Consider the following 23825-nt stretch of genomic DNA (forward strand, 5'->3'; position numbering starts at 1 on the left):
ATTCTTCTGTTTAACAAGTAAATATACTTTGGCCTTAGAAACTAGTATTTAAGTCTTAACGTGACTGTAGTACATACACATAAATGCATATTGTGTGTACTATAAATACCTAAATTATGTTGTTTAATAGCAGCCAAGCCACACAAATGTATGTGTACACAAACAGTACACACATGTGAGTGCAGTCAGACAAATGTAAAAAGGCTCAGCAGTAAAAATAAAGTCAAAGTCTGTGGTTTGTCTCGTAGGTTTAAAATGCCCAGAGGAAGGGCTGAGTAGTTGGTAAACATGGCCACAACACCAACAAGTGGTTTGCAGCATTGCAGTGGTGAGAAGTTTTTCATGGGTTTAGCCTGCACATAGATGGATTCAACAGGCAATACAAGGATTTGCTGTTCTGTGCATTGCTAATTATTAAAGCATGAATGAATAATGTAGAGGTCAGTCTCTAGAAAGTTCCAGTAGGTTTGATTAGAATCTGTCAGAGGGGCACCATCTCAGAGTTAGCTGAAACTCTATCAGGCATGCTCTGTAATTGATCTGTTATTATATACAAAAGTCTGCATCAGTGTGAGTGATTAATCTGTGCGACTTTAATTTATAGACTGTGATTGTTGGAACTGTTGAACTTTTATTAGAATATGATATATTTGTACACAATTTTTCTCTTTATCTTAGTTGATATAGTCTTCAGTGGTAATAATATCTTACTGAGGCTAAACCTCGGCAGACATGGGGTCAGGGAGAGACGCCCATCTACTGCGACCGGTTGGTGGTGATGGGACGGAGACGGGACAAAAGACACGCGGTGGAAGAGAGCCAGATATTAATAATAACTGATGACTGAATAAAGAGAGGTGTGAACACGTAGTGAGTGAAGACGAAACACCCAGTGCATCATGGGAGTCCCCCGGCAGCCTACGTCTATTGCAGCATAACTAAGGGAGGATTCAGGGTCACCTGGTCCAGCCCTAACTATATGCTTTAGCAAAAAGGAAAGTTTGAAGCCTAATCTTGAAAGTAGAGATAGTGTCTGTCTCCTGAATCCAAACTGGAAGCTGGTTCCACAGAAGAGGGGCCTGAAAACTGAAGGCTCTGCCTCCCATTCTACTTTTAAATACTCTAGGAACAACAAGTAGGCCTGCAGAGCGAGAGCAAAGTGCTCTAATGGGGAGATATGGTACTATATTAAGATAATATGGGGCCTGATTATTCAAGACCCTTTATGTGAGGAGCAGGATGTTTTTCCACACAGAAGTGGCTGATTCTACAGCTGGTGACTTCTTGTTAAGCTCAGGAGTCATGTTGGTTTGACCTGTCCTGTGACTCTTTAATTATACAGGTCATTTTAGACAGTATGAGCAAACAACGGATAAAACCCTTTAGCTGGAGACTGCTTCACATACACTATAAGCTAATCTCCTAAATAAAGCTGATGTCAAGGAAAGGGGGAAGAAAAGAAGCTTCCTTACCAAATACAGAAACTGCAAGTTTCCATGGAAAGTCATTTTTTCAGTCACATGATTGAGATCTCATTTTGGATTGAGTCTCCTCATATGTTGGCTTCCCAGCAGATTATCTTGCGGTTTAGAGTGGCGATGACAGGTTGGCGTTGCTGGCACCCTCTCGGACTGGCTCGGAGTTTGGTTGTAGCAGAAGGGCAGTTTTGGTGGAGCCTCGGCAGACAGAATGGCATAGTTGGCAGAGTAGAGGGTGGCAGGGCTCAGAATACACCAGACTGAGTTGTAGTGGACTAGACAGGTTGGCGTGTATGGTAATGGTGCAGAGAAGCGGCCCTGAACAAGGCAGGTTTGACACCTTCGGTCTAGCGAGATGGGTGTGTAAATGTCATCACATTGTCTTATGTGTTCTTATGAATGTTCATGTATTCTTTGTGCTTCTCTTATTACGCTGTGGAAGGGCTCTCCCCTTAGCTTAGTACACCGGGTGTGTATCCACTGAACCAGGCACTCCTGCTTCCTGTTGGCCTCGGAGCCAACTTGTCGTTCTGCCAGCCATCGGTAACTTGGCACTCCTCCTCTTCCTTTTCCATGTGGCGATCACGTATGTCTGTCCACAAGGAAGGCTGTTAGGCTTTTACAAAAGGAATATGACATAAGGAAAGAGAGCGAATCATTTTCCTGCCTGAGCTTACGGGCACACATGTATTTTTTAAATTTTATGTCAGATTTATTTTTACATACCATATGTACTCTGTATTCCTACTTGTCTCTGAGGAGTATGGTCAGTCTTTGCTAAGAGGTATGCATATGGCAAAGGTCACAGGTCTGCACATTAAAATAATCCATTACATACACATAACACATATAACTTATGCACAGCATTAACACCCCGCAGGACATTACTTACTTTAATAACACTTTGTGCATTATGCTGCACAACAAGCACATCCTCTAAATACTGGTGACACAAAATGTGTCATAACAAAATAAATAATTAAGCCGTTTCGAGTGCTCCTCTTCCCATTTGTTCAGCAGCTGAGCCAGAGCTCGGACCACCGAATGAGCTGTGAGTGGTGGCGAACCTCTTTGCCTCGTCTCTCTTGAACTTTAGCTCTTTTCACCACCGTAAATGCAGATAATAGTTGTACTGTAGAGAGGACAACTGTTCAATAAAACTCTGACACAACTGATGTGTTATTTGGACAGTATGGATAAATGCCCTCCTTAAAATGAATTAAAGGGTTTGGCAGGCAATTTTGCAGGTAGCACTTGGTATCTTCTCCAATGGACTCGATATAGGTACTCGATTGATTAATGCTGGCCTTTGGAGAAAGTAAATCAGGAGCAAAGTAGGACATATTGGACCTGGTTAGCTAGAACACTGGCGTTCCAATTTTTGTGTCTAAGGGACATCAGAGGTCAAGACAGAATTTGAAAGCATATCTATAATACACGGTCAGATGAAGGTGCTCTTTGAATGTGCGTATGCAGGATCTATCTAACACGACACCTAAAACATAGTTCTGTGTGCTTTGCTCGGCGCATAAAATTAATCTCTTTTATCTTCTTGCTACCAATCAGTGCTTTAATGTAATGTAATGTTATGCAGGGCTAATAATCATGTATGCTTGATACAAAACGAAAAACTGGACTTGCTAATGGCCTTTTAAACAATGAAAGCTATAAACCGATATAATGGTGATTCAGTCAGATTGTCGAGTTAAGATCTGAGGTTTATTGTCAGTCTGTTTGTTGATTATTTTGATTTACTGATAATTTCCTGATAACAGGAAATGCCCTCAAGTAGCCTGTTTTGTCATATCAACAATCCAACCTCAATTCATCGGTTGAGTTTATCCCCACATGTGTAATCCTGTGACTTGTCGATATGTTTTTATTTTATTTTTTTAATCATAATTGTAAGAAAATTAAACTTTGGCAACATCATTGCCGTCACACATTTTCCCAGAAACACCAGGTGTTTATCCTGTGCTTCGTGGATGTGCCTGTTCTAAGAAAATGAACAATATAATTTAACACGCAAAACCTAAATAAGAATGTAAAGAATGGGAGACGACTCAAATGAAGATTTAATTACTGCTGTTTTTTTTTGTTTGTTTTTTTTTTGTTCCAACCCATAATCTCATTAACAATACTAACCTTCCTCAAGTGTTCCTATGTCATGTTTACTTTGGGCTTTTATCAGTTTCTGCACAACACTATGTCATTTGTTGTGCTGGAAAATACATTAACAACAAGCACTGTGACTGCTTGTTGAGCCGAGATATTCAGGCTATTTAAGGGTAGTGCCATGAGTATTGCAAACACCAGGTTTAAAACAACACGTTCTCTCTTTCTGCCTATTTGTTTGTTCTGGTTCCCATGGAGACCTTCTCTCATCACTGCGTGTTATGGCAGAAAGCTCTTGACCCGTCTTCCCGCTCAGGCGTTAAGAGGTCATACCGGTCATAGTCGACAACCCAATGAAGCTGGTTGGTTTCCGCGAAATACATTTCCTCTGCACATGCAGATAATTACACACATTTCTGAGCCTTATATTTGTCTTCCTTTTTAAGTCACTTCCTCCAGTCACACATAAAAATCGACTTCTGTAAAACTGCTCTGACCAAGACACAATAAAAACTGAAGGTAAACAGCATTTGTGTTGCTGATCGTTGTGGCAGATAAAGAGTCATAAAATCTTGCAGCATAGATTTCCCCCCATTACGACACACTATACCAGGTAAAAGTAGACCTTAACTGTCATGCACAGCTCCCACTTTGTCTGCCGATCTTAAAGCACCACCCCATGACTTCTTTTTCAGGCTAAAATCAGGCTGTTATACACATCTCTGCATATATTAAAGAGAAAGTCATACACAGAGTTTCCATGAGGCCAAAGGCAAAGAGGTTAAAATGAGGTGGTGGAATTTAGCGTAACAGAGGGAAGATGTATAACAGCCCCTCACACGTTCAAATCTTCCTTTGTGTGTGTTTAAGTGTGGCCTGTCTCTTGCCCATCAAGCTCTGGTGTCATCTTTCTGCCATCTGCCACTGCCATCCTACTGACATGCGCGCACAAGCGCACACACACACACACACACACACACGTGTGCACACACACAGCTTTCCTATAATACTCTGTCTATTCAAAGCTTCTCTTCTCTTTAGTTTTGTGTCTTTTCTTTTTCAATATGTTCTGTTAAACACACAAAGGAAGCCGGCGTTGCCCAGGAATTCAAGAAATGCATTTACTGTGTTTGTATGTGCGATATGAATATTTAATTCAGCCCTTCCCTTCATCATGTATTAGTCATAGGACAGTCTGCTTAGGCTCAAAATAGTGCCTAGCAACCCAGAAAAACAAAATCCATAGTAGTTGTGGGTATGTCATGTACTGCTGCTCGATCATGTGGCCACAGCACTTGGTCTCCTTTCACATTTTCCTTTTCTTCCACACTTTCTCTTTTCTTTCCGCATGTCTGTCTCCAATGATTCAAGAAAACGATGAACATTTTTTTGATGTTGTGATTTCCATTCACACTTACTATTTGCTTTTCAAATTTGCTAAGCATTGTCGATTTTATATCGTGTGTCAGTTTTCGTCGTTTTTTGCTCGTCTGGCACACATTTTTAACTCTGACAGCCTGCTGTGTTTGTGCTCGCACCCACTGAGTATAGACAAAGTTAGACATTTACTACATTCTAAGAGTTTGCTTCCCAAAAGTGGTGATAATTGCAGGATTACTGACCCCACCATGCATACCAGCTGCCAGTCTTAAAGATAAACTAATGTAGGCTGAACGAAGCTGAGTAGAAATATGGCAGCAAGCTTGTATTCAGCACAAGAGCTTGAATTCAAGACCACGGAGCGCCAGAGTGACAGTTTGTAAAAGCAAGCATAAACTGTTTGCCGTTTGACGGTGTCGCCCAAAAGCTGAAATTTCTTCATTGAGGTAACCTTGGAAACGCTCTAAAATGTATATTAGCTGCCTTCTTAAAATTCAGTCCAGCAGGCTAATTATAACTCTGTGTGTCCTGTACAGTCAGTAAGTGTTGGTGATCACATCCCTGTACTGAACTCATATAACTTAGTCATGAAATAAAACATAACACTGTTGTCACTTGATGCCAGTGTGACTGATATTGTGAATCACTTGCTAAACAAGGCTGCAGTACACAGAAGAAGAGCTCGAATATCTGTTGATAAATGTTGGAGGGCTGTTATGAATAATGGAAGATTAAATGTGATGTTTGCTTGATATAAGTTTATGTTTAACTTGCCTCTAACAACAGTGAACAAAAGGGTTTACAATTCACTACATACACTGACGTGAAAGCTGAGAGTCGGCACTGCTTCACTTTCACTATTTCATTTATAAGCCCAGCATACTAGAGCCCCACTCCCACACACTGTGAGAAAAATCCCCATACTTCTTGACCACACTGCTCTTGCTGCAACTACAGTACATGGTATAATCTTCTTTTTTCAAGGTCTTAGCACCTGATAGTAGGTCAAAGTCTTTTTAAATGGATAATAAATACAGTTTAGAAATATATGTTAGCAGCAGTAAGAATGGGAATACAGGAAAAAAACCTGTGTTTTTTTAAAAAAGGGATATGTGTAAAATGTAAATAAACTATATGTAATGTGTGTGCGAAATTATCCAGGCTAAAGAGTGAAAAAAGATATTAAAGCTAAATGATATTAGAACTACATTAGTGTATATGGCATGAGTAACTCACACATCTGTGAAGGCACCTTTAATGCTTAATGATTTATATAAAGGTTGTGGAGAAATATACTGACACCCACGAATCTCTTTTCTGGGGAGGATTTTATTGTCTCATTCTACACCTGATACAGTACAAAAAGAAAGTTTCTGGGTGCAAAACGTACTCATTGAAAACTTCCTCAGTATGTCCTGAAACTATCAAGTAGAAGTAAATTAGAAACAAAGTAAGCTGTAAATTGTTGAGCAGCTGAAATTCAGACAAGAGTGGAGGTGCGGGGAAAGCTCTTTAAAAACCAGGAAATCTTCCTTTCAAATCTCAAATGTATTCATCGTCTCTCATGTGTTTTGAAAGCTGTTGCACAGATCCAGTCCTCAGTTTCAGCAGCTGTTGTCTTCCAATTAGTTTCCAATTAAATGTAGAGTTTTGGAAATTACTGAATTCTCTTTTATTACATTTTTTAAAGGCTAGTCCATGACTGAATCAGTTGCTAATTGTTTTATTATCACATGCAGCTAATAATTACACATGCACTCCATCATACGACAGGGGCCTGGCATGGAGGACGTGTAATGGACAAGGCTTAAGTCTAGTTCTGGACTTCCAGCTTTCTGTACTACATCATGCAGTTTGGATTCCTGAAAGAAGCCGGAAACATTGTTAAAATCTCCTGACATATTGATAAGTGCAGTCATAAGTACAGCAGGCCTTCTTTTGAGCAGATATCTGTAGCAATGAAGCCAGATTAAGAAAGCCTGAAGACTGATCCATTTAAGAAGAGACTTTGACATTGTGCTTGTGAATGCTTTTAAGTCATCTTCAGTACTTTTCTTCTCAGATTTCACTAATGCTAATTTCATAAGCATCCCAATATAAATATTAATACTCTCACTAATGAGGGCTTGCAAAGATGACTGAAATTAATCCTACTTAACTTAATCCAATCCTGCACAGTCCATGCCAAATTGAGAATTAATTTTGAATTCTATTTTAAAGTTAATTTTGTTGCCACATTAAAGACCATATTTAGCCCAACTTTTCCTTCTCTCCGACAGGTGGATTAACCAGCACGGAGAAGCCTCTGGAACTTATTAAACCAACGGCACACAACCATTTTGGTAGGGCTTATTTGTCTGTGTAACTGCATGTGTGTGAACTGTGTTTGGATCGGTGTTGATGGCTTGGATCAGTCTTGTCATTGTTTGGATTCACCGTATAAATTTTTATTACAGGTTTTTACAGGTTGGTCAGAAATGATACCCGGGTAGTCGATGACATTTAAACCAAGCTCTCAAATGGTAATAAGGGGCCAAAAAGTTTGCAGGGAAAATATCCCCAAAATTCATTACACCACCATCCAAACTGTTGGTTCCAGGGGGGGCTGGGTACCAGGGTACCAGGGGGGCTGGTTAGCCTCAGTTTCCTGTTCTTGGTTTACAGGAGAAGCACACGGTGTGGTATGTCTGTGAAGGTTCTCAGTCATGGTCATCGTAGTCTAAGGAGCTTGGAAAGAAAAGCGTCTGGACTTCTTTAAGTTGCTTGAAGATATTTCACCTCTCATTCGAGAAGCTTCTTCAGTTCTAGGGTCAAATGGTGGAGTCCTAGATTTAAGCCGTGTGGGAGTTCCCCCCCCCAAAGAGGGACAGTGGACCCCCCCCCCCCCCCCCCCCCCCCCCCCATGATCCTCTACCTAATCACATGAGCCAAGGTGTGAAAACGGGTGTAGGCCACAGTCAGCCAAGCCCCACCCTATCATGGGATTTTCTGAGGTCAGAAGGCCCAGGATATGAGCGGGCGTTAAGGCGTCTGGGAAGGAATCTCAAAACTGGATTATAGATGGCAGACAGTTTGTGCCGTAAACCACCGCCTCTGTTCAAAGAGGGTCGCTCATAGTGGACATACATAGCTTCTTCCATTCCTCTTTCAAAACCATCATGATGTGGTGTTCTGCTGCTACGGCGCATCTGCTTCAAGGTTAGACGTTTTGTGTGTTCAGAGATGCTCTTCTGCGTATCTTGGTTGTAACGAGTGGTTATTTGAGTTCGTGTTGCTTTCCTATTAGCTCGAAACAGTCTGGATAATCTCCTCTTATCTCAATGGGGCTTTTTCACCCAGAGAGCTGCTGCTAACTGGATCAGTTCTCTGTGTTGGATCATCGTAGAAATGGTTATGTGGTGAAAATCCCAGCAGATCAGCAGTTTCTGAAACACTCAGACCAGCTTTTCTGGCACCAACAACCATGCCACGTTCAAAGTAAATTAAATCACTTTTCTCCTCTCTGTTCTGTTGCTCTGTTTGAACTTGAGCAGGTCATGTTGACAGTGTCTGCGTGTGCACATGCGCTGAGTTTCTGGCATGTGATTACCTGATTAGATACTTGGATAATGAGTATCTAAACCTGTTCAGTAATGAGCAGTTGAACAGGTTATCCAGTACAATTAATTCAGTGGTGTACATCTTACATGTGTTTACTGAGAGCTGAGCAATTGATCCAGTCTTGTCTTTGGGTGGTGTACACCACAGGTGATTACAGAACATTAATGCTCAGAGGTGATCAGGTTTCTCTTGCTTGCTAATATGTGGCTTAAGAGTACACCCTGTCAGTGTCTGATTATGAGGGAACTTATCATTTAGGCCCAGCCATGCAATCATTTCCACTAGCTGACGTTGCGTGTTGTTTTTAGTACATGACAATTTGCTATTCAGTGACAGACTCCGTTTAGAATTCGCTCTGCGTGTGTCACTTCATGTGCATTTACGTGAAAGTGCACGTGGCACAAGCAAATTTGGTTGGAACTTCATCTTCTTGTTGACTGGAACGTAGGATGATCGCGCCACATAAGCATGTCATCAACCCACAAGCGGTATGTTTGTCCCATGTGGCAGGACGAAATGCTGATGCAGCAGTGATGTCACAGATATGGGTGCCAAGGCTCGGAGCTGTAGCCTGCTAATAGTATGTTTCATTGCCTGCAGTGGTGACCCACGTAATGGCATAAACACACAGACAGACGCATGCACATAGACAATGGTGCAGAAGTTTTAGGCATTCGTGATCTTTAGATTGGTATCCATCCCGCAGTACTTTGAGGCGGAAAGCTTACTGGTGCCAAATACAAAGCACGAGAGTGATTGTAAAGGACTAACTTCAGTGACAAGAAGAACCATGAATCCTGCGGATTGTAAGGCCTCTGCTTTGATCTCACCAGCAATGAGTCAGTCCAGGAGACACGAAAACAACTCAACCGACTGCCTACATCCATGTATTTAATAAAACCCAAAACAACAAGTGGCTCTCAGAGACTTTCAAGTTTCATTTTAGTTTTCATTTAAGTATAAAAAAATGTTAAAACCCCTGCTTTATGAATGAAATTGAAATAGAGTGTTTTTAGAGTTTCTTAGCAAAGCTGTAAATCTAGAAAGTTTTAGTCTTCCATAAAATTTGATGTCTGCAAGAAAGCTTTGGTGTAATTATGCGTTTATTGGAGCTTGGAGCATAATATAATGCATGTACAAAATTATACCCCATTAGACCAACACACTTTATCCCCTCCTGCTCTACTCCTCGGTTAACTTTGGGCTAGATGCCTGCCTTTGTTGAGCTGGTATCTATAATATGGAGAGAAATGAACTTAATGATATTGACATTTACAAGTCTTTAACTGACTCCCTAATGAGAGAGCGAAACAGAAAGAATATGAACGTGTGGGCGAGTGAGCAAACTGAAAGGGGAAGTAAATGTGAAACTTATTAATGTACTGCAAGTCTGAGATTTGTAGAAAGTGTTAGAGCTCCACTGTAGCCTGTGTTCTCTGCTAATAGTGACAAGCAGGGATTAACCTTTGACCCCTTTCTCATGTGGTGGATAGGACCAATGGGGGTTAAAACTGTGTTATATACAAAATCGCATCACTGTGTAATGATACATTGACATTCACAAAAATGGAGAAGAGAAACTAACCCTGTGTCATATGAAAGAAGTGAAAGTAGTTTCTTAAAGGCACTATTTTTTTGTGTGTGGTATGACTCATGTTTGTCACCATATCAACAAAGAAGCAGTTAAAAAATAAATTGTTTGAATTTATTTCAAGGCTTTAGTCACTTCCTCCATACAAATTGCTATAAATTGAAATATCAATAAGACCTCACTGACACAAGCTTACAGACCAGTAAATGACCACCTGGTAACCTCCAGCTTCTAAGAAAAAATTTGGTTTTCCTGATTGGTTGGCAAGTGGTTGCAAAGAGAATGCTGCACCAAAAAACTGATTGCCTCGGACGCCTGCACTTCCTACAGAAGACGGAAGGCGCCCACGCACTTGCAAACCGAGTCGCAGTAAAACTGAAAAAGACATGACACATACTGGAAAGTGGGCACTTTAAAACTTTTTTTAAAAATGTGACTTACCTTTCCAAAGGTGAAACTTCAGAAGGTGGAAGATTTCCATTTCTAGTTTGGACTAGAGATGGACCGATCCGATATTACGTATCGGTATCGGTCCGATACTGACCTAAATTACTGGATCGGATATCGGAGAAAAATAAAAAATGTAATCCGATCCATTAAATATCACGAAAGCACCTCACAAAACTTGCAACACGCTGTAACTCACCTCAGAACGTTAGCACGTCGGAGCAGTATGCATCACGTGATAGAGCGGCTGTGGCATGCGGGACCTGTCGGTGGTCTGGATAGCATGTGGAGCTTCGCTAGCAACCCAGCATTTCATCTCCGACAAAGTTATCCCGAGAGAAGTAAAGCAAGTGTGTAAGTCCATCTCTGAATGTTTGTAAAGCATTCCTGCGTTAAGCTTAACAAGCGACTGCGTCTTCTTGCTGCTACTTCAATGATGAAACTGCTTAACGATCAGCTGATCGGCTTTTCTGAGTCCATGTCTCTAGTTTGCTTTTGGCCCACTTTGCACCAGAAAGAGGAAACCAGCGGCTGAACAACAGCAGCACGTTTAAGCTTGATCAGCTATTGTTAGAATTTATTTAATATTACTTTCTACTCCAGGATCTTTTTCTACGTAGCTGACGCTGGTAACTGTGCAGGGGCGGATCTAGCAAAGTTTAGCCAGGGGGGCCGATAGGGCATTAACAGGGAAAAGGGGGCACAAAGACATACTTTTCTTTCTTATTCTCATTTAAAATGTCGAGCTTTTAATAAATAATTATCTGACACCCAAAGTTTTAATTTGATGTAAAATGAATAGAAGTCAATTACTGTATATAGTGACTATTAAGTCTAATATATATACCCTAATAAGCTATAGTACTTTTTCCTTTGGGAAGGTACCATCTGTGCAGTCTGCAATTTTGTTGAAGAAAGATGTTGAATCTATTTAATATTTCTTGAAAAATAATTGATTTCTGTGCATTTTTTTCACACTGCATCAAATTAAGGTTGATTACGTCGATTAAGCATCATGAGGTGGAGCGTGAGGGGTGGTTCCCTATTTTTTATTTATTTATTTTTGTTGTTGCTGGGAGTTGGAACCCTATTAGTTAGGTTGCTTAATATTTATGCTAAGTACTCTTTAAAATACCAGAATAGGGAGGATGGTGCAGGTTTAAGTTTATTAGATTGATCAGTATTGCTGAACTATGAAATATTTTTTTTGCATACAGGTATAACAGAATAGCTTTAGTGTAGTTGTTGTTTTAAACTTGAGTATGAACTTATACAAAATGCAGCAAGATATTTAAAAAACAGTTTTGTTGATTAAAAAACATTATATCGGATTCATATCGGTATCGGCAGATATCCAAATTTATGATATCGGTATCGGTATCGGACATAAAAAAGTGGTATCGTGCCATCTCTAGTTTGGACCACAGTCTCCTGTTTCACAACTGTTAGACAAGTTAGTACCTTCCATACAAACTACATGTGACTATAGCAAATGCTCATTTCTTTCCTCTTGTGGTGGTTGTAAGGTGGTCTCCAACTGGTCTCTACGTCTGTGTGACTGGCTCCATAAATTACAATGTACATTACACTTTAAATGCTGAGAAGCTGTACACAAAATGTCCCACAGTGTATTTAGAGTGGAAAAAATATTTCTAGGGCATTATATTACATTACTTTCTCTTGTGATGATATTTCAGTTATATTACACCAATTCCCTGTGAGAAAGAGTTTGGCGATGGTAGGAAGGAAGATCTGTTGTCTAACAGGAAGAGACCTGGCAGAACCAGCATCAGGGAGAAGCATCCATCTGCTGGGCCGGTTGGTGGGTGAGATGAAAGGGGAGGCAGCACAGAGAGGACACGGTGCCTCTTTTGACTGTTTTTATTGAAATACACAGGTACTCATAGCAGATTCCATTGATAATTTGACTTGCAGGAGTCAGTACTTCATGGCTCTTCATTGGGGTGCTTATCAAGTCAATGAGGTTAAAGTGAAGGGAAGTAGCTGTAAAAAGGATAAACTAAATAAAAAGAAAATCAGAGATCCGATTAACTGAACTGCCACAAAATTGATGTTGAATAGTGTCGATAGTACGCACACTAACAACAAAGGGCAGTGAAAAATGCAGAATTCCTGCTTTTTTGCACTTTCAGAGGTTGTTTTTTTTTTTCATTAAGACATTTGATGTATTGTAGATAATTTTCTTGCAGAGCATCGAGTATTGCAAAACTGCTGTCATGATACCATCATTGTGGGCAGCACACAGAAATAGTGTTTCATCACAGGTTGCAGCCACCCATACTGTGTATACCACAAAGGATCCGCCATAGATGGAAGATTAACCGGTTCTCTTCAAAGCTAGTACAGTTGTATTTCTACAGTTAACTCGCTGGACTGAGATGCTGAATAAATTCACTTGAAAATGTGGAGACTGTTCCAACCCTAAGAATAACTAAATGTTTAAATGCCTGCCAAAAAAAGGACAACAGCATTTTATTGGAATAGGTACAGTACAATGGTCTATTAACACATTCATACGATGTGTTAGAATTAATTAAGTGGGTGCCAAGAGCAACAGTAACACTTCCTCTGTGTGTGTGTGTGTGTGTGTGTGTTTATTTGATTCTGCAAAGTCCATTTCAACACAGACCTTAATGAGATGCTAACAGCATCAGTGAGTGGTGCCGACCTTAAAGCCACAAGTCTGTGACTGTGCATTTTCTTTCTTTTTAAAGTTTCAGATCAAAATTTGAGTCAATCAGGCGACATGATGAATGCTACTGAAATTTAAAAATGAGGGAGATAATGAGGAAGACTCTGATAGAAACAGATTTGGGTGCATATTAATCAGGATGACTAAATTGCACCCAGGAGGAGGTACTGTAAGAGGAACAGAAGTCTGCACCTTCCAGAGTCACTTCCACACTTTGGATGTGAATGTAGGTTTGAGCAGCTGCTTCTATCAGTAAATGCACATGTGACATTAGACAAGGATGTGAAAATTACAGGCTAAACAAACGTGTATTAAGTGAGTTTTTTTGTGTGTGTGTTTGTGCTTAGTTTGGCTTATCTATCCATCCATCCCATCATATAGGCTAAACTGGGCTTTTTTTCCCCCCCTCGGTGAGCCAAAACAGCTTTCTCCCACTCTGCACAAATTAGCAGCAGCCCACGCTCCACTCACACATAACTGTCAGAGCACAGACGCTGCAGGGAGCGAGGAGGAGGGAGGGGAAGGTGAGAGAAGTGATGAGGAAGGAGGAGGAGAGAGGAAGACAAATTGAGAGAAGAGGATGGAAAATAGAAGAGTAAAGTGGGAGCAGAAGTGACAGATTATGTAGACCAGAAATGCTTTTGTAGCTCACAGAAGGACTTCGTTATGGCTCCTTTCATCACTGCCTGCCTGGCATGCACCGTCGTAATCGGCAAGAAATTTGACAGCAGTATTTCTTTTTTTCCTTTTCAGTTTTTTAGTCTTAAGGCTTTGTGCAGTGTCCATTTTCCGTCTGCACAGTGCTGATATTAGGGCTGAGCTGAATGAGAGGCTTTGAGCAAGCCTGCTAAGAACGAGGAGCTGTTCACACAGGAAGTGGCAGACCTGTTGGTCAGCTCCTGTTGTCTGGCTGAACTGCTTATCTTATCGTATCTTTATTTAGAGTTGTCAATAATCTATGAGCACTTAAGAACCTGAGAGCAGGTTAGTGGGAGGAGAAGAATAAATGCAATGAAAGGAGATGGTAAGAGGCAGGAGAACCGCAATTTGAGTAGAAGAGAGCCTGGATAAGTAGAAAAAGAGGAACGAGGAAAGGCACATTATGCAAATACCAGCAGCCTCATTACCATTTCAAAACTCTGGAAAGGAAATCAGAAAAAAAGTGGAGAGAAACATTTTTGGACTACACCAAATTCTTTCCCCCTCTGCATCTGCATCTCTCTGCACATGCACAGGATGCTCATTGGCATAATGCATTTCCTAGAATTAACCGCTGACAGCTAAATCGCTAACCTCAACCTTAACCCCGCAGAAATGTTCTCCCTTCAGTGATGCTGAATTCCAATAATTTAGTGCAAATTTGGAAATAACAGCAAAGCAAGGACAGAAGAGAGTGGAAACGCAGCCGAAAGAGGGAAAGGGTTGGTGGTGAAAAGCCAGAGATGGAGAGCGAGGTGTGTTCCAGAGGACACCACTTGTGTAGGTCACCATGACCAGACACTTGTCTGCCAGCCAGACCCCTGCTGCCTCCCTCCCTACTCGCTGGAACAGAGAGTTTCGTGTATCTGCGCATGAGTGTATGCTTGACCTTAATCCTGACATTGTTGTTTTGTGTGTTGGTGTTAGCTCCCACTCTGTTAATGTAAAGGAACATGCTTTACGTCACAATGGGTCAGATTTGCTTGTGGTACAACCTCATTTCTTTCTTTCATTCTGCTCGTTAACTTCTCATTTCTCTTCCGTACGACATCCTGTCATCACATCCTTTCATGTTTTTTGCTTTTGTATGCTGAAGAACTCATTAGGAAAACAAACTTCCCCTCAGGAAAACCTTTGAAGTATCGCCACACATTATCATCACATTACCCTTTTCTTTTTTTTAATCACAATGAGTGTAAGCACTAAAACATACAATTTCAAGACTGAGTCATCCATTTAAACTGAGGACGTAGGTCACAGATAAATAAACGGAACATTATAACCTTGTGAATTTTTAGTCCTAGATCCCAGCAGTGTCACTTAGAGTCCACACCTTTTCCTAATTCCTAACCGAAGGCCACCTGTTTAATACGTACATGCTCACCAGGGAACCCACAAGGCTGTCGGGTCCTGGTTCCAGCCCCCCATATGGGCCCCCAGAGCCACCTACCAACCCCCTCCCCATCCTTGTCACTCCCTGACCTGGCATGGATTCCCCTGCTTGGTGCCAGGTTGGTGTAGGCAGGAGCTGGTGGGCAGCTGCTACTTTTCTGCTTAACCACCATCACTAGCAGAAATACACACGCACACACACACACACACACACACACACACACACACACACACACTAACAAAGACGATGCTCAGGAGATTTTTCCAATGGGTTCTCTGAAACTTCAGATGAGCTAAGATATAATCCTCTGCCCTTTGCTTCGTCACGACTTATTTTTCCCAAGCGGAACAGAATAATTTAACTATTTTTAATATTCCTTAGAGGCTGATATAAAGTCCTCGGAGCATACAGCCACGAGTTTAAGGCAGAATCCTAAAACAAACCTAAAGCTGTCGGAGAGCATGAGGTGAAATCAAATCTGATCCTGAGCGAAAGATAGGCGTTACAAAGGGAATACAAGGCAGTGTATTAGAGCCTGATTATATTTACAGACATAGCCTGAGGTTGTGGCCTTCATGTCAACCCCCTTAAAGAGACACACACACATACACACTCTTCACATTTGGGCATAAAAAAGTATGGCGGAGTGCTTCGAGCCAGACTTGTTTTCGTCTTCCAGCAGAACAGGCATTGCCTTAACCTACTTTGTCTGCATCAGTGCCATTATCCTGACAGCCTCGGCAGGTTCTGCATGAGACTTTGTGCGGATGTCATATAGGGAGAAAGATTTTACCATGTTACCAGGTTATAAATATTGCATTTGGCCCTGTTACGGCTGACTGTCATGGCTTTCAAAAACCTACCAGACGTCTCAAGAGTGAGGCTGTGTTAGTCAATGTTTGTGTATGAATACATAAATAAACCACAAAAAAACCCCAACCTTCATTTTTGATGTGAGATAGTAACATTTTGGGGCACAATGGGAATTGGTGAAGAGGAGAGATGTGGGGATTTGAAGTGCCAGCGAAGGTGTGGTTGTGTAGTATTACAGGACAGCAAAATGGAAACGTTTTTTAATGATGGTTTTTCTACTTTTGCATTCTGATCACAAGGGAACCAACCCTGATCGTAACACTTTTAAAATTTGTTTTTATTTCCTCGTGTGTTTGTTCACGTCACAGAGTTGAAGGGGAAATTCCACAGGAACAGTTGAAGGTAGGCCTGGAAACTTTGTGACCAAATCACAAACATTTTAAAACGGTCCAGTGAAATCGTCACGCCTCCGCTATATAAACCATGACCCGTCTGCACCGGGCACGACTTTCTGTTTCGGCAGAGCAAAGTTGTCTAAATTCTGTGTTTGGTTTTTGGTGTCTCCTGCGATTGTGACGCTTTGGGTCGCATCTTCGCTCAAAGTTCACCATGGTTCAACTCTGTGGGAAAGTTCAGCCTGGGTGAACTTCCCCTGAGGAAGGTGGAGCTTTTGAGGTTGTATTGATTTGCTTTCAGTAGAAAAAGTACAAATATGTGCATTGTGGCTTCATGCAGATGAAGGAAGTGTTATTGCTGCTGTGGGGCTCTTGAATGAATACAGCCAGGCTGTGAGTATAGACTGCATATAAAGTATATCTTTCTGAAGGTACTTGATGAGCATTTCCACCTTTGCTCTCTTGGATCATAATAAAAAATAGCTTAACCTGTGCACTTTATGCACGAGAGAGATTTCACTGCTCATTAGGTGATCTGGCCTTCAATGGTCTGAAACATTGTTTGTGTGTTGTGTGACAGCTAAGCAATAAGACGGCCTGTTGCCGTCAATAAATAGGTTGTTTTTACTGTTTTTCTGCAGCTATAAAAAGCTCAAGAGTGGGATAGACGTAGTGCATCAATAATGAGACTTTTTCAAAATGATTTTGCCTGTTTGCTCTTTGCGGGCAATGGAAAAATAAAAATGCATTGTTTGTGATTAAACCTGGAGTGGTCAGAGATATAAAAGTCCCTGAACACAAAGAAAAGCATGCTTACATAGGGAGTTGGTACCACCGCCTTGAACACAACTTGAATGCAGAATACAGATTGTGGCATAACCAACAAGCTCTGCAGACTTTATTTGTCTTGCATTGATTCTGTTAATCTGCAGCTGTGGTTTCCCTCTCTCTTTCCCTCTGCCTGTTTAAGAAAGACTCGAACGGTAACGTATTAGCATGTGCACGCTAGAATGCGATATAATCAGCAGGCAGTATTGCGAATACTCTTTTTTTTTTTTTTCCCTCCTCTTTCTAAGTTCTCATCAATTACCACATCAGAGTCTCCAGTTCCTTTAAAGCCATTTGTAAAAGTAGTGTTTGTCTGTTTATATGCAAATGGATATGTTTCACATTTGACTCCAACTATGCATTGCCCTTTCACTTCCTGTCAAACTCACTTATTAATGCAGAGGTGTGTTTTGTAAAGGCTTTTAAAAGCCTTAGTAGAAATATATGGCTCTGGAAGAGTCTTCTGGAAGCTATTATGGATGACCACTCCAGGGCTCAGACCTTTGCTTTCTGCTCGCAAAGAATTTGTTACCATTTGTCCAGGACACCATCACAACCAAAGGTTAGCTTTCCTTGGTCCTGGAAAAGGAGTTCATTATAAATAAGCCCACAGGCTAATGACTACGGCATGGCTGTCAGTGATAGACTGTACTTTACCGCAGACTCATTTAAGAGAAGAAATAGACAATGGTTTTCTGCCTGCACCAATTTTCTAAGTAGAGTAGAAGATGGTGCCGAGAAAGACGAGAGGTGGGCGTTTTGTAGAACTGAAAAAGTGAATATCAAGAATAGACTTTCTAATCTGTGTATCTCTTTATCAGATATCTCTAATCTTCTATGCTTACAGTTTCTGTAATAGAAAATAATCAGAGTAAAAACGAAGTATAAATAGGTATTTGAAATAAAATAAAAAACCTTTTAAAGGGCAACAAGTCCTTAATATAGCCCCACAAGATGATATTTGTTTATCCTCCATTTACATCTGTGGTCATCTTTGTGTTTGTTTGTCTGTGGTTTTATTTTTTCTTCATTGTTGACAAGGCCGTAGTAAACAACAGCTTCATTGCTCATGAAGAGTCTGAGATTTGAGCGGTTGGTGTTCTTGTGACCCATGTGATTGTAAGAGCACAGGGAGCAGTGCGGTGGGCTGACGTCTTTCATAAGTTCAGTTTAGCATCACTGAAAGCTAATGGGTCTCTGTCTGCTGTGAGCTCGGCGAAGGCATTACAATTGAGATGGAGCGAGACGGTATAAAATATGAATGAACGGAGTTCCTCTCTGCAGCTGGCAGCTCGAAGCCTCTCTTTCTGTTATCTTTGCTGCGTTTTTAAGGTGTTTTTAAGCCTTGATGTTTTCAGTTCTTCAGAACTGCCAGAATTTATATTTCTGTGGAGCTTTACCCCCCCCCCCCCCCCCCCCCCACACACACACACACACACACACACACACACACACACACACACACACACACACACACACATATCCAGGCTGTACAGTGGGCATCATTTGGCCCGAGCTTTTTCCAAAAACAATGCTTTTAGCTTTAAACAGTGAAAAGCTGAGATTCATCATTATTGTTCTTCTGGATACAAACCAAGTAAATGGTAAATGGTCTGTATTTGTATAGCGCTTTACTTGGTCCTAAGGACCCCAAAGCGCTATACACTATACACAATCATCCACCCATCCACACACACATTCACACACTGGTGATGCCAGCTACATTGTAGCCACAGCCGCATTGGGGCGCACTGACAGAGGCGAGGCTGCCGGACACTGGCGCCACCGGGCCCTCTGACCACCACCAGTAGGCAACGGGTGAAGTGTCTTGCCCGAGGACACAACAACCAAGACTGTCCGAGCCGGGGCTCGAACCAGCAACCTTCCGATTACAAGACGAACGCCCAACTCTTGAGCCACGATCGCCCGAAGAAGAAATATCTGTGGATGCAATGATTTTATTTTTGAATAATAACTTTCATTGCACTTTCAGCTCTTCTCAGAGTGTCTTTTACAATATGGCTGGATAATTTTATCTCTGTAGGCCTCCCACTCATATAAATTATTTAGCTCTATAAGGTTTGTGTTAGCAGCCTAACACAGCTAGAAGCGTTTAAGTTACATCTCTGCTGGATGACAAATCATTTCACTGTGTATATGTATTCATAGTGGATCTTACAACCATACAACCAGCAGCTCGAGACGTTTTAGAAAACTGATGCTGCTTCCTTGTGATTTGTCCAGTCAGCGTATGTGTGTATATTTACGTGTATTTGTGTGTTTGTGTATGCAAAGAAAGGCAGCACCACACAGGTTTATAGCGATGGTATTGATTTCTGTCACTTTTGCTTTTATGTGTATCCACATGCTGTTCAATAGACAGTAAAAAGAAGCTGATATCAATCGCTGTAAACATTTTTAAACCTCAGTCACTTCTGACAACATTCAGTTCACTCCAGTATATCAACAAAATATATATACACACTATATTTTGCCACCTTGTAAATTCTGCTGCCTCTGTTGCCATCCTAGTGGCCCTTTTGATATCTAGTACGTTCTGGGCTCTGCAGAGGGACTGGCTTACAACCCATCTGCATCCCCCTTCAATTCACCTGCTTCTTCCCCCATTTTACTTTTGGAGGCTTCTTTTAGCCAAGTGCACTTTGTCTTTTAGTTTATTTATAGTTTATCTGGGTCCTCTTAGAGACCAGAGAATAATCTGACCGGGGGTTTGGGATCAGACTGGGTGTTACCCTGTTGTAGCAGGTGGAAACCTAAGATGCCCCCTTTCTTGACTTTCATGGCGTTAACTAAATCTGTGTTGATATTATTTTGAAATACTTCGTAATACTAATTTTAGTTATTATATATTATTGTATTGTTATTATAAGTTTCAGATTTAGTTCCTCAATTTTGAGATTTTCCCAGTGTGCCATTAAATGGGAACGCTAAAGGGGAGAGAAGGGAAGGTAAAGGGGGATTACAAAGAGAGTATGCGTGTGTATTATAAATAACTCAAATCAATAATAAACGACATAGTATTTTAAGTTGGGTCTGGAGTTCTCTGGGGAGATGGATGAAAAAAGCAAAGCCCCCCATCACTATGAAGAGGAGGAGGGATGACGAGAGCATACCAAGGTACAAAAATACGACTCGGTGTCTTTTCTTCTTCCTGAGCTTGAACAGGTTCGTTTATTGTTTAGTGTGTGTGTGTGTGTGTGTGTGTGTGTGTGTGTGTGTGTGTGTGTGTGTGTGAGCAGCTCTCGTGTGTACATTATGAGTCGGACACCATCCATTACTTATTCATCAGTTCTGTCTGCCTGCTTGCCACACTGTGTATTTCAGCATGCCTTGCGATCATTATGCCACATGCATTATTTAAGACACATGTGCACACTGACTATGATGCAGATAGTTATTTATCTGTGAATCACTCACTTATTGCCTCGTCTGTTTCTCTCTAAGGCTTCTAAATAACTGCAAAAGCCCAGTTTCACAGGAATTCATTGCCTAACTTGTATGAAGGTTCTGGGCTTTGACTAATATGAGTTGGTTTTACTTGATGAGCACTCGTCACATCCAGCAGTCCCAAGGATGCAGTTCGGTAGAAGCAACACTTACTGTATCTGCATGCAAACCTGTTGTGTATTTGACCTGATTGTTGCTGGCTGGCTATTGTCGGACATCAGTGATTTTGGCAGCGAGTCTTACGTGGAAGTCCCATATGTAGTTGTTATTACATTTGCTTAATATGCAAAAAAGCTGCAGTCTGAGGGGAGGAGGCACAAATGCTCAGGAGGGAGACTGCGGGAAGGGCAGCTGACGTAAAATATTTCCAAATAAAATATGTGGATCCATCTGCTGTGGTGATCCCTTGTGACTAAGGAAGCAGACAAAAGTCCCAATAAGACACATATTAACAACAGGAAACAACATCTGCTGTGGCACCACAACATGGTTTGAACAACTCCGTGTGGAGCAAGAGAAGTTCTGTTTGTGTTGAAACTCTTTGTGAAGAGCTGTATATGGCACTGCAGCATGCTCCTTTATTTCAAGACTTTTGTTGATTACAAAACAAATTTGCTTTAATTGCTTCTTTCTTATGTTGTCCATCCAAACAAGCCCAATAATGCATGAGTGGTCTGAAAACAAGTCGTCCTTTTTGTATGCGGTGTTGACCAACGAACATTTTCCAAAGCCGACTACACGCACCCCGCTGTTCATTTTCATTTGTTAAGTTGTCAGATCGTTGCTGCTGCTCTTTGACCGTCGTCTTTCCCTCCCGGCTTTTCTCTGCACGCTGATTTCGCCGCGATGTGTCAGCGGCCTGTACGAGGGAGATTCTCCCTGTTCTAAAAATGACACGGTGTTTGTTTGCGTGCGTGTATGCCATTGCGGTTTGGGATCAGTAGCGTTAGGTGTTATCAGTGTCATGGCTGCATGATGCTTAGCTAAGCCTTTGACGTCAACACTATACAACAAGCTGATAAGGCAGGCCTTTATCGCAGCCAGGTGTGTAGGTGGGTTGTCTGATCAAACAAAATTGGCTTCCTGGATTCTACACTGAACTTCAAAAATAGCTTCTGCAAACACGCACACACAGGAACAGACCATGCTACACACGCATACATCCACACGTGTATGTACATGCACATTCATGGGAACATATGCAAAAATAGGACAGTATGCTGCATGCTGGTATCCTGTGTGCTTCCATGATCTCTTTAGTTTCAAACCTATCAGTGTAATTCCTTTCCCCCCCCGCTTCTGCTCTGTCCGTTTATTCTTATCTTTTCTCTTTTTCTTTTTCTTCTCCTTGTCAGCTTGGGCATTGCCATATTCCATATGCACTAATGTGAATAATAATAGAAATGAATAAATGGATAAAGGAAAGAAAAGAAGAAGAAAAACACGCAAGGAACCTTTAAAGAGTTTACAGAGCCCGTCTTGGAAAAGCAAGATCATGATGATTGCAAAAGCTGCCAGGCTAGACGGCCGTTAAAGAAAATAATTCTTTGTTACTTTTTGATTTTTTTTTTTTTCAGACATAAAAACTGCAAAGGACATCTCTGACCTTGGATGTGTATGTTGCAAGCACTGGACATATCTCAGTTGGACTGAGCAGTCCTAACCCTTCAGTGTTGTTTAACTCCATATGCAGTGGATCAGAAAACCATCTGTTTCCCATCAGAATCAAAATGAAGACAATTGTTTTCAACTGCCTTGCAAACGGGGTTACTCATAAAAGTGAAAAATTGAACATTCTCCACAGTGGCAGTATATCACTCATGTTTTTCTAAATGCAGTCCCGCGAATTTCAACTGAAAAAAACAAACAAAAAACAAACACTGGCGTGAGAGCCGAAGAAAGCCGACGCCATCACACCATCATAAAGTTGCTTGGCCCAAAGTTGCACCACATACCTGCGTATATGGGAGGGGCCGTCTCAAGAAATCGACCTGTGACTCAGCCCACAGATTCTGTTCACCATGATTCCTCTGTGCAGCGCTTGGTCCAGTTTGATTTTTGAACTTGTCAAAACTTGTATTTATTTAAAGAAATTAAAGCGTAACTGGCTCCACCCGGGCTCTGAACTGGCACCCTGTCGGTGAAAGGCAGGTGTCTGATTCCAGTTCACAACTGGCACCCTGCCTTTACTCCAGTGTAATTCAAGGGGAGTTGGAAAGCAGAGTGTTAGAGCGCAGAGGACAACTAACCCACTTGGGGCAAACAGTCAGGTCCATCCTGCCTGTTTCTTTTAACACATATCGACTGAACCTTCATTGAAAGAACCAAAAGGCACGTCAGGTGTTGCCCCCAGAGGAGCACTTGTCTTAAGTGGACTGATTCCACTCAGTAGGCCAGTCCTTCAGCCGTCCCCTAAACGCTCCCCGTTATCATTCAATCCCAAACTCATCACTAATCTACAAATAAGGTTTCAGGCCTGTGATTCAGCGTCTCTCCTGTTTACTAGTCATGCATTCTTGCTAAGATTTACTTATTTAACTGCTTCAGTAGAACTCCTTAAACAGATGAACCTCTTTCCGTCTTGTGTAATAATAATCCATTATTTGCATATTTAGGTGGCGATGATTCACTGGAATAAAAGGTACTTTTCTTTTTAAAAACAGAAAGAGTTTCCAGAACAAAGTTACTAACATCATAAAGTTTCTGGGGTATCAGTCTCCACCAGTAAACAGCTCGTTTTGTTTCTATGTGCGTGTTTGTAGTGAACAGAGACAATGTCTGTGACGTATGTGTGTCTTCAGTGGTTGTAATGTATTGCTACTGTCAAACCAGCTTCACAGAAAGCGACTGTCTATGCTCAAAGGTTCCTGGTGTGTAGGAGGATTTTACATAAAGTGTGTGTGTG

The 23825-nt window shown here is 41.3% G+C and overlaps 1 protein-coding gene across 2 annotated transcripts in view; it reads left to right on the top strand.

Moving 5' to 3' along the window:
• hdac4 (histone deacetylase 4) overlaps nucleotides 1–23825 on the top strand; it is a 121069-nt gene that overhangs the window by 46300 nt on the left and 50944 nt on the right. Inside the window, exon 3 of one of the 2 annotated variants that reach the window (XM_026144284.2) lies at nucleotides 7253–7315. The exons of the other annotated variant lie outside the window; for it this stretch is intronic. Within the exon in view, the coding sequence (XP_026000069.2) occupies nucleotides 7253–7315 (63 nt within the window). The remainder of the gene's footprint in view (nucleotides 1–7252; nucleotides 7316–23825) is intronic. 2 annotated transcript variants of the gene reach the window in all.

The sequence above is a fragment of the Astatotilapia calliptera genome, chromosome 16 (assembly GCF_964374335.1).
Source record: "Astatotilapia calliptera chromosome 16, fAstCal68.1, whole genome shotgun sequence".
Taxonomy (NCBI): Eukaryota; Metazoa; Chordata; class Actinopteri; order Cichliformes; family Cichlidae; genus Astatotilapia; species Astatotilapia calliptera.